The sequence below is a fragment of the Augochlora pura genome, chromosome 4 (assembly GCF_028453695.1).
Source record: "Augochlora pura isolate Apur16 chromosome 4, APUR_v2.2.1, whole genome shotgun sequence".
Lineage (NCBI taxonomy): Eukaryota > Metazoa > Arthropoda > Insecta > Hymenoptera > Halictidae > Augochlora > Augochlora pura.
This window is the reverse complement of record NC_135775.1, coordinates 19,157,224-19,170,005: the sequence shown is the minus strand read 5'-3', so window position 1 is coordinate 19,170,005 and position 12,782 is coordinate 19,157,224. Positions and strand designations below refer to the sequence as shown.

The 12,782-nt window shown below is 35.3% G+C and overlaps 1 protein-coding gene across 1 annotated transcript in view; it reads right to left on the bottom strand.

The window, feature by feature from the left end:
• LOC144468816 (lachesin) overlaps positions 1-12,782 on the bottom strand; it is a 110,268-nt gene that overhangs the window by 62,717 nt on the left and 34,769 nt on the right. Inside the window, exon 2 of the mRNA XM_078178560.1 lies at positions 4,932-5,038. Within this exon, the coding sequence (XP_078034686.1) occupies positions 4,932-5,038 (107 nt within the window). The remainder of the gene's footprint in view (positions 1-4,931; positions 5,039-12,782) is intronic.

Here is a 12,782-nt window from a genome sequence, read left to right as displayed (position 1 = left end):
GATTTAGGGTGGAGGAGCAAGTTACTCTGTGTTTGTTTTCGGGTATAATTAATTTTATATTCAATGTGGTAGGATTCTTTTATTTTGTTCATTTTTTTGTGAAAAATGTTTAATATGTCAGATTTGGTAAATAGAAACTAAATTATGGCTTCACTGCTTTATGTGTTTAATCTTTTGAAAGATATTTTTCTAAACGCTTTAGAGATTTATTGGTCATTTGGTTGTTTTTTGAGTAATTATTTAATTTATTGAATTGCATGAGAATTGTGCAATTAGGTGAGGATTTAAATATAATAGATATAAATGACAGTGAATAAAAATAAAAGGAACTTTATTATTAGATTGGTGTCAGAAATTTAAAATGAACAGTATAAACTTTACAGTGGCGAGCATATCAATAAAAAAAATATATATAGTAATTTTTCTAAAATTTGACAGTAGAGTCGCCACTCTATTGCAAAGAGTTGATAGCTTTAATCGATTAACAATACTCTTTAACTCTTCCAATGTTTCCATTATTACGTATTTTTCTTACCAATTTTTGCAATAAATACTTAAAAATTCATACTCTAACTATTAACAACAAACGATCTTTCACAGAACACGAAAGCATAAGGTAACTACAACAGGTTCGTGGAAATCGAAATGTAAGCAGCTCAGAAAATGCCGGAATAATGCAGCAGGGTTAATTGAACATCCCCTATTTATTTAATGAAAATCGGGTGTAGCTGGCTCGCGGTACTTTTTGTTTCGCGCGGTAAACCTTTTTCTATTTAAATGAAGAGCTCTATTTGGATAGGGAATTCCCTAATCTCGGCCGTTCACAATAAGAGTTTGCCGCTGGCTGGAGTGTTAACACACCCGTTAAGTTCGCTGGCACAATCCTGAAGCGCACTGCACACCACCCCCCATTCGCGGCCTGGACTACGGTTCGATATCGAAAGGATAGCGGATATACCTGACCTAAGCTAAGTTTTAACTCGGGTCAAAGCAAATAAGCTTTCGCAGATTGGAAGCAACCGGTTACGTCATAATGAAAGAGCACAACGCTACGGTATGGGGCCGCGCGGAGTTAGGTAACGCGACTTTGGTGAACTTGCGATTTAAGAAAAATATTCTTGAAGGTGAATCATAATATTTTGCATATTACTAATTTTTTAAAAAAAGATTTAGTAAAAGATTTACTAGTTTTTTAATTTATGATCAAAATCGGAATAAATGGCTTGTTAATTTTATAAACTAATAGAACACAGTGGCTTGGAGTGTTTCGTAAATTATGTGATAATAATGAAATTAATGGAGACTGCATTGGAATATTTAAAACAGTATTGGCATGTTCCAAATTAAAAACTGGCAATTGATAATAATTTACTTATACTTGGTAATAACTTAAACTGCGTATCTCTGTGCAAAGTTAAAATATTGTACCTTGATTTCAATAAACAAGAACATTGTAGCCATTTATTCCTGTCTTGAATAATTCTAACGAGTTATAAATAATACAAATATCTACATATTCTGGCCATAAATGCGTAAAAATTGGCAATCTAATAATAACTTTACTATCTTGATTTATAAAGTATATATATCATTCAAAGAATAAAAAAAGCTTCTAACAAAGAGATCTTTGATTTCTAATTCCATAGAATATGAATAAGAAAGTTAAACAAATCTTATCTTGTAAGTGATACGAGTTCTTTAAGATTCGTATTCCCATAAAGCCGTGCAATGTAATAGCGAAACGGAACTAACGGGTAAAGTTACCTTCTCTCGTTGAGAATCTTACGGATCCCCATAATTTCACGAAGTTTAAACAATCTTTCTCCACATTCATTATTACGTGTCCTCACAAAGGACAGATCTCTTCCTCTGTAACTCTCGAAAGTTCTTTACCTCTACGACATTTCGTCTCGGTCTTATTGTACTCCGGATGGAAAGCGTGCCGCTTGTATCAGGTCGGATTAAAAGAGATCGCGGTATTATATTATAGCGGAATGATAATGTCGCCGGGGTCGGAGCCCCGACAAAATTGTAACGACCGCGGAGTTTTATGCGCTTACGACGAAGACGTTAGCGGCTGATCAAACTGAAAACGTGAGAAATTCTCGAGAAAGGAAATATTAGGTTGGGGAAAAAGTAATCCATTATTTTTTTCGGTAGACGGATGTAGTGATCGATATCTGTTAAAGTATCGATCAAACAATTTCAGATTTATGCTCGTTGGAAAGGTGACATTTCGCACTACAAAAATTCTTTTTCCGTTTTTTGTTTGGTTCATTCAGTTGCGAGCTACAGGGTGTTAAAAATGAAAGTCGACATAGAGAAAATTCGGTACATTTTACAATTTTTCTTTGATAAAGGTGAGCAAGGCTAGCGGCTGAAATTGTGAATGGTGTTTATGGTTCTAATACTGTGACAGCCAATTACGCGCAATTTTGGTTTCGTCGATTTCGTTCAGGTATTTTTGATGTTAAAGATGCGCCTCGTACAGGTAGGCCTGTCGAAGAAAATGTTCCTGATCCCCAACCTAATATAAATGGTTTGTCGAGTTCCCGCGTTTCTCGATCGACGCGGACAGCTTTTATTTCGCGTAAAGATCTAGCAGTCTTCTTGGTAATCGACGAATCGTTTATTCGTCGCTGCCGTAACTTTCGTCCGGCTTTGCTTACGCGCCTGGCCGCGCACAGGTGACGTGTAAGGAAATTGCGTACGTGAACGCGGATATGAAATCTAATACGGCAAGGGAGACGGTTCTATTTTTCTGGCCAAACACGAGGACGAGCCGCGAGGAAGGATATCAAATCAGGAAGAGTGTATGTGAATTTAGCGAAGTAGGCTATTCGAGGAATCGCTCTTATCGTGGAAGCAACGCACTCTTAACCGATGATGGAAAACGCGAGCTCTTCGTCTGTTATATTGAGAACTATTTGTTGTCTTTCTCTTTTTCTTACGTTAGGTTTTTGTTAGTAGCCGAATAAAGTATGTGTGAAAATAGAGACGCAACAGTTATTGCAACAAAAGTCAGTTTCTAGTGATAAATATTCATTAGCACTGTAAATGTATCTGTACCTCGATGTTAATTATAAATTTGAAGCTTTTTCTATTATAATTAAGATTTACAATTAACATCGAGGTACACGTAAACTATTAATAATTCTAGGCAGTTTAAAATAGACACGATTAATTATTAAACAATCCTATAGATTCGAGAATCATTCTACAAACATTTTACATTTTTGATAAAATTGTCTCGTATGATTTTACGAAAATATTTATTTGTATTGTACACTTACCACTAGACTGAATTTTTATGCAGGATAAAAGATGAAAATGTCTATTCTCTTTTAACAGTTGCAAAAAGTAAAACAATATAACAACTATCTAAAACTAACTCTTGTCATTAAATTAATTTCTGTCGTTATATTCTTTTTTATGAGAAATTCATAAAATCTATAGTCTACTTATCACTTATCTTTGTATTATATGAATCAAATTAGAAGCAGACTACTTCGAAATTCTTCGCTAATGAAGTAAAAATTATTTTCGAATCAATCACAGCGAAAGAAGAATAATTGCCCGTCGATAAAGTATTAATACCGCGCGAAGAAGACAATGCTCATTTAGTAACGGGGTCGAACGTATCAGCAAAAGATGGAAGAGTTATTTATTGCGGCTAAGACCTTACCCCTTTCTCGTCGGCGAATTAAACGCACCCCGGTTCTGTCAATTCCTTCCCTCCGCCCCTAACCCTCGAATCACTTTTGTTTTCCCTCCAATTTAAAACGTGACCGTGCACAGCCACAAAATTGTAATAGCTCCGGCCACTTTTTTCGCGCATTGTGAATCGTAACACGTTTTCGCGTTGTTATACTCAGCCTGACGTTTCGTACAATTGCCGTGGAATAATGCAATATCAGACCGAAACGGTGGGGGTAAACGAGTAACGATCTTTCCGTGAAACACCGAACGCCTCTTTTTTGCATAAAATATAGCACAATACCGAATGCGACGATATGATGGCGTTTTTACGAATTTTGTAATCGCGAGACTCCTTGACGTAACATTAATGATTTAGAGTATGACTATGAACAGCCATGGGGTTACTCAGTGCAACCACCATATTCTTTCAATGCCTAAACATTTTTTAGAAAGTCAGAAGAAATGCGCGAAATTATTTTTGTTCTGCATATGTTATTGAGAAGATAGTAATATGAAATTTTTTGAACGAATAATTTTATAATATCTATTATATTAATTAACTCGGATAAGGCAATGTACGAATAATATATTCGAATAAATTATTTTACAATCTCTATTAGAATAAATAAATATTGCAATGAATAACTGTATAATCTCTATTAAAATAATTTACTCGAATTCTTCGGATAATTTTACAACCCCTATATATAAATAATTCTACAACCTCTATTTAAGTAAAGAATTTTACAACCTCTGTTTAAGTAAAGAATCTTAAAATCTCTATTGGACTAAAGAAATATTCGAATGAATAATTCTACAATCTCTATTAAAATAATTTACTGGAACAAAAACTTCTTCGGATAATTTTACAGTCCCCATTCGAGCAAAGAATTATTCAAATAAATAATTTTACAACCTCTCTATTCGAGTAAAGAATTTCACAATCTCTATTCGAATAAGGGATCGTCCGAATGAACAGAATAATTGACGACGAATAATTGAAAACTATTAATCCGTACGATTGCTTCCGGCAAATATTTGCACGAAACAATTCGAACGATGCCCAGATCTGGTTGACTGCGACGCGCGCTCGTCCATTTCCGCGGTAAACGAAAAACAAACTGTCGAACGGGCAAGAGGAGGGTTTCGCCAAAACCTCCGCCCCATGCATCCATGCAGGAAGAATACGGTACGTCAGCTTGGTCGATGAATTTTCATAGGGGAAAACTTACCCTGTAACCCCCCAAATGTTTGACCAGACACGTAAAGGTTGCGTCCCTTCCGAGCGCCACCGTTAGATTCGTGATAGGGCCGGAGAACTCGGGTGGGAAAGCGCCGCCTGAAACAGATACCCATGCACGTGAAAAAAAAAGCCTCCTTCGATTTGCATATCTTGCTCGCAGCAATTTCGCGACATGACATTCATTTACCAAACGGGACGCACACTTGATACAGGGATACGGGGGCCGCGCGGGAGTACGGCCAGACGGGGTAGGGGGGGAGGGGGGGGGGGGAAGGCTTTGTCATTTTTGGGGGATAACGACGATCAGTTGCCGACCGGACACGTTGGAAAACCGATTATGTGGACTCTGCTATTTACGGACATTTTATCGTTCCATAAATGCTGCCCGTTATTATCGGCGCGGCAATAAGTACGGCGGAACGGATACTCTTTATTTTCGAAAATGGGAATTGAGTAGCATACGTGGACACCCTTTAAAATGGTATAAACTTTTTATTTCCGGATTAAATGTCTTGAACTTTATTTTGGAAGAACTTTTATGCTAGACAATTATTAAAATGCTTTTCTTAATTTTTATGTTACTTGAAATAACAAAAAGAAGTTAAAAGCTGGTGTTCTTTATTATATTTAGAAAATATATTTTGTTAATGTATAATAAAAATTTTATAGAAATCGGTGGACATTTTTACGAGTTATAAATAATTAAAGATCGCAAAAAATGCAGTTTGTTTTATAGAGCATACCAGTATTCGACTATAAATTACAATCATAGTAAAGGAACATATGATTGCATATAATTGCATATGATTAAATTATATGTATATGAATTACTGTATTTTACGTAATAGTTCTGCTTTTAGCAATTCTCTTAAACACAAATAACTTTGATGAGAAAAGAAATGATAAAATAACTTTGACGAGAAGAAAATAATTTTAGGTTCTTGCACGAAGGACGGAATTACTTGCCAAACAGCTTACTATTTAAAACCAAAATTGCAGTTGCAATAACTTATCCTGAAAATCGCATATAAACGCAATCATACTTAAATCACTGAAATAAATTACACTTAAAAATTACAAAACTTACAGCTTCATCTTTCCTCACAATATACAAAAAAATAACTGTTCTAAATCTTAAAAATGATTCTCTCGTTATTAAATTTCAAATGGCAATTTTAGAGTATTGTAAAAACTTCAACATAAAAAAAGGTATAGCTGAAACTTCAACAGATGAATGAAACGAAGTGTGGAGTGCTCCGAGTATCGTCGAGATTCGGTGATTACCAGTTAACGAACCCTGAACCGTGACGGCGCGCAGGTAAACGGTAGTTCAATAAATCGTCATGTTTTTCCGTACCTATTAATTATTCGTAATTACAGGGCCCGCTCTCGAGGTGCGTTTCCTGTTAGAGGCTGTGTTTTCAATTTCTTTGTAACCGGAGAGCTCCGTTACACACGATACGCAAAATAGACGCAGGAAATATAATACTTGAGGATCGATACTTCGCCGGCGTTCTGTTCACAGCTAGAATAACATTCGAACGAGCGTATTATATGGACCGTTTATTTTGAAAGTGGTGTAAGTCCATTTTTGAAAAAGATGAGATATCACGTAACTCATGCTTGATTTAATGTAAACTTTTTCATGTATAACTAGTACGTGTTTAATTTCTGAAAAAATTCCCACGTTTTCGCATGCATATTTCGAAACACTGCCACATGCAGAGCACAAGTAAATACTATCAATATCTTGTAATTTTAACAATGTAATTAGCGTCTAAAATTAAAAATACTATTTTATGTCGTGTCATTATTTGTATACAAAATTGGATTAATATGAAGTATGTTTTAAGTGATATTTGATTTTACAAAATTGAAATTCAACGATTTTTACAATTGTCTAATTTTGAAAATGGTGTAAGTCCATTTGCAGCCCGTAAGTATACATCAGTTTAGTAAAATACGCCTAAAACTTTATATAACCAAATTAAATATTGATAAAACAGTAAAAACATTACCAGACTTCGTATAATTTACCTAAATTTTTAATTAACAGATACGTTAACCTTTAATTTTCTCGAAACAAGAGAAAATGGACCTACACCGCTTTCAAAATAAACGGTCTATATTTCGTTGTACGAGCTCGCTTTCGAATCATTTCGATACTTGTTGCGATCTGGTGACTACATTTTTCCACCTGCCCTTTCGTTTTTCTTTTCCGGGTCTCGCACAAAGGCCGCCGCCCCCCAGACGTTTCAAATATTTTCCATGCAGAAACGATGACGCTGCCGTCTATCCCTATCCCATGGCAGCGAGCGGCGCGCATTTATTCGTCCGGATACATTAGCTTTACCCATCCCCCCGCTGGTACGCGCTGAATAATTTTTCTGATTGCGACCCTGTTGTTCGCATCGGTCCTCCTCCGGCTTAAAATATGTATAAGTTTCTTTTTCGGGCGAATCCGTCGGAAGGAGGGAACCGCAATGGGAAATGTCGAACCCGATGGTGACCCGTACCCCCGCCCGCACAATACCGTGCGGTTTGCACAATGCGGCGCGCGATTTCGATGACGTATCTACATTTCGCGCACCCGTGAAAATGTTGGCGCAGTCTTCGCCTTCCGATTCGCCGTTGCGAAAGTAATTTACCGACTTGGCTGTGTTAATAGACGCGGTTAAAAAATAGACAGTTGAATAAACCCAAAAGCAAAATAAAAGCATCGTTCACTTTTGACTAAGAAATTTTATTCTTTGAACAATTATAACTCCAGTAAAAGTTATCGTAAAATTGTGAATCTTTTCTTCAATTAAAGCTTGAAATCTCTACTTTATTATACAGTATTTTAATTATATATGTCACGTGTCTCCGTGACTGTAGAATGATATATTTAAGGACATGTTCGTGATACCGATTAAGTGTTGTGTGCTTAAATTGTTGTTTATACGCTATTTATATAAAAATTCGCTATTTATATTTATATTAAAATTATACTAAATACACACGATACGTGTACACATAAGTGAAATTCCCCGTGGTGTACCTTGTCTTACTCTGATGCTGGGGGCACATTTATTACTTAAAGTGCTGTAACTTTGCAAGAAAAAATCGTAGCGACTTAATTCGGCTTTCAAATTGAAGATGAAAATCCAAGCTTTGAGATATCGCAAATGGCATGCTCGGAAAAAATTTTCTGTGTCTGTAAAGTGTGTTAAACTTTGCACTTAATTGACATCGTGAATATATCGTTCGATTCAGGATATAGTCATGGAGATGCGTGGTATTAAAAATTAGGTTACGGTATCCTAAAGTAGAAATTTCAAGCTTTAATTTCAGAAAAAAGTCATACTTTTATCGTAATTTTTAACGGAGTTGCAGCTGTCCAGAAAGATGAGTGATACATTAATTTTGCCGTTGAGTGCATGATGTATGCACTAAGACACAGAACAAAAGTTTAAACTTATAATTAAGATTTAAGATTTAAATAATTTTATGCATTTGTAACATTTCTAGATAGTTAAAATCTTTTTTAGAATTGACAAGGTTTAATAATCTTGTTAATTTCTACGTATTTGATTTTTACCGCGAGCAATCTTCTAGTTAATAATTTCATATTTCGCTCTAATTTTTGTAAAAATTACTTATGAAAATGAGAATTTGCGTCGAGAGATCCACAGACAAAGTTTTCGAGATGAAAGCGGAGTTTTTATAAATTAATTTAATGTAACGTCACTCCGAAAAGTACAGACAGAAAATCAATAAGCAGAAAGAACTTCATCAGACGCGAACGACAACTAACGACAAACATTCGGAGCACTCTCTTTACGTCGTACATATACACATACATGCATACATACAATAGACACATGCATGCATACAATGCACACACACACGTTCCGCCGATTATTTTCCATCAGTTCCCATGGCAACTTTAGAATTTTGAAAGCATTAATTTCGCTGTTCACTTTTGTCACGATTTTCGTCCTTCATCCGACAAAGAGTTTTCCGATTTCGAGTTTTTAAATATCTCTTTTTTTTCATCAGACTGCGTAAATTCTAAAGCACCCAGCGCATCTTTCACGAAAAAAATACGGGTTTATTGATCGGCGAACGGAGGACCAAATATTTTTGGACGTACACTGTATTTAACGTCGCTTCGTCTACGTTCGTGCCGCGTGTGTACGGCGCGTATTAGTGACAACGACGATTTAAGATAAGTACTGTAAGTGCGCTGCCGTCCATAATTTTTAGGACACCGATGGTAGACGAAGTGAACCTGAAATATAGCTAGAAACTTATCCGAGCTTTAAAATTCTTACTTAGACTGATAGCTTCGACCTGACTCGGGGAAAATTTGAAATAATGCGGTATGAAATTGTCAAATTTGTAAAGTAGCAATTTTGAAATATCGATTTATAGTTTCTGTAAAAATAAGTATTGAAATATTTGGGTAAGTATATACCATTTCGTTTAATTCAATAAATTAAGTGCTATTTTCAAATATAATTTTAATCTTTGTTTTAATTATGAGAAAATATTATTCACTAATTATATTCGATTTCGTTGTTTACCTTAAAATCAATATGATAATAAATTAACATATAATGTTATTTAGCAATTTTTCTAACATATTTTTTTCAGACTTCCCTTCTAGACACGTTGTTTTTTTTATAGATTTTAATAAAACCTATGAAAATTTACAGATCAATTATAATATTTATAATCTGGGTCTAAATGGACCCAAAATGTGCCGTCAAAGTGCTAAGATCTATATATTATTATTAAACTGCGAATATTATTCATTTTTGACTAAATAAAATCGCAAATACTTTAGAATTAATTGATTAAAATGACTAAAAAGAGAAAGTCATTTTGATCAAACTTAAGTTTCTTACGAATAACCTAAATAACTTTTATTTTTCATAAAAATCCATAGTCTGGTTATTATATTATTATAGACAAGGCTCTATTATAGTTACTGTAAGAACTACCATGCGCACTATATTTTGATATTACTAAAAACCAAGTAGTATAACACATGTGACCAGGAAAACTTCGCCGCGTTATTTGATTCATCTGTACATTGTACATCGGACTTCATGTTTCGTTCCCAAGGTACAGCCTTGCAGAGGTAATCTAATACTTGAGTAATAAACGAGACGAGTCCCTATAATGTCTGTAATATCAAACGCCTTTCCTTTCATACAAATTAAATAGTACTCCATTAGTTCTAACCGTTCTTCATTATAATCTGCACGGATGAAATTTCACGTTGCCCACGATTTTCTATGTTGTCACGTCTTTAGAGACCACGGTATATATATACTCTGTACATAGGACACTGTATACGGTAATTCTATTATGCAGAATAATGTACTCGTGTAACAAAACTGATTAAAAATATTCACGATTCTACGCTCGATAGTTTATTATTCGCTTTACTGTATTAGATCCGATATTTTACTGTGACGAATGCTGCGACCTTTACTTTGCTATACCATTTTCAGTATTTTACTGTGACAAATACTGTGAACTGTATTTCACCGACTATACTTTCTTTCGGTATTGTACCGTGACAAATACTGTGAATTTTATTTTTCCTGACTATACTAGTTTCGGTACTGTGATTTTTATTTTGCTGGATATAGATCTTTCGGTATTGTACTGTGACAATTATCGTGCAATTTAGTTTATTAAATTATATATTTTTTTGTATTATACTGTGATAATTATTGTGACATTTACTTTATCAGGTTATGTATGTTTCAGTACTGCACTGTGACAATTATTCTGAAATTTACTTTACTAGATTATATGTTTTCAGTATTGTACTGTGACAATTATGTTACCAAATTATATATTTCTCAATACTGTACTGTGACAATTATTGCGATAATTACTTTACCAAACTATACATATATTCTTTTAACCCTTAGCACTTGAGTGGCGTCTCTGCAGCTAGTTAAAGTAGCTATTTTAGATCTAAGTTTAAAATGGCTTCGAGTGGAAAGGGTTAATATTGTACTGTGACAAATACCATGAATTTTATTTTACCGGCTATATATTTTTCGGTACAGTCCTGTAACAAATATTGTAAAATTTACTTTATCGAACTATACATATATTTCTCACACTGACATACTATTTTTATACTATCTTAGGACGAATACCATAAATTATACTTCATTCAACATTAGTTCATGTACTTTTATATACTATTTTTATTACTTTACTGTGACATACGTATGTTTACAGGAAATTTTCTTTGTTTCACACTATATGATGTAAAATACTGTGAACTTGGTACTAACATATTTAATATTTTCTAAGGGAAACATATAGCTCGCTCCTTCATCCTTTTTGATACAGTTGCACTAGTAATGCAATAAAAAATATAAAAAAGTAAATAATTTGGAACAAAATTGTTCTAACACCAACTGTAATAAAAGCAATGTAATAAACGGTGAGAATGAATATCCATTCCGCACAAATTCTTTCTAATTACAAAATAGGAAAATATATAAAAAAAACACGTCTTTCCGTAAAGCCTCATTTACCTTAAAAACCAAATCGCTTTGACCCCTCCGGTGGAAGCAGGCACGCGTCAATCGTCGTTAATTCCAGCGTTAATCGTTCTCCTCGCGGCTCGAAGCGTTCCGCGAGCGTCCTCGCGGCGCGACCGATTAATTGTATCGAATTCATTGATCAATCGCGTCGTTTCGCAGCGACGACGTGCATCAACAATAATCTAATACGGGCGAGAGTCGAAACGGTCGCGGGCATCGCTCGGTCGACCCCATTCAACGGGATCCCGATAATACGCGTAACACAACAGGTCGGCGCAAAAAACAACAACAAAAAACAAAAAAATACTAAAAATCGCTCGTCGACGATTTATACCGGCCGACCCTGTCGTAACAATCGCCGATGCATAAGAGACGCGCGCGAACCGACTTCACTCGAAACATTTTCCATCGGCTGCATAGAACCCGCGAACGCTTGATCTGGTCGGTAATGAAACGTTTTCACGAGTGCCTCCGTCATTTAGCGTGGGCGATGCACCAGCGCCGCGACAAGTACGGTTTTTTTAAAGCTGTAAATCAGCTTTCTTGTCAACGATGCCCGCCGGGAGTCCGACCAAAGGTTTAAGCACATTGCAAATAGCGGTGGCGAGGAGGGGGTGAGGGGGCAAGCGACGTACGCGTCAAAGGAAATATCAATTCGGTTAATGACAATGGAACCCGAGGATGAAGCTATTTCTGTCGATGGTCTTTTGTTCGGCCACGCAAACTGATACTTTTCCAGCGACGGATTCGGCGGCCGGCCTCCTTTTGTCCGTTCGGGCTGTTAATAAAAATTGATTCGACCGTTGCAAATGTTGCAACGCAACGCCGTGCAATCGCGTTTCTACTTCAGCGCTTTATGGCGGGTCTCGTAGCTTGGAAATTTTCACTGTTCCAGAATTTAAGTCTTCAACTATATATAGCATAGATTGTTTAAATCTATTAAGTAATTAATGTTAATGTGTTAAAAACACATAGGTCGGTGTAAAAGTGACTACAATGTTGTCTGAAAAAATCAATAATAACATGTATAATGTAAATCAATAGTAATATGTTATTTTTGGAATAACATAATTGAATTTTTCTCGGTAAACTTTTTAATTAGGTAAATGACAATGTCGTGATATTACTTCACCATCGATCCAATATATTTTAATTAATAATTTAATAATCGATAAGCCAGAAATGCTGTTCAATGAATTAATTAATGTATGATAATGGACTCGCGGTGCCTAGTTGTACGATAGATACATTATTATAAATATTTTATCCTGAACTTT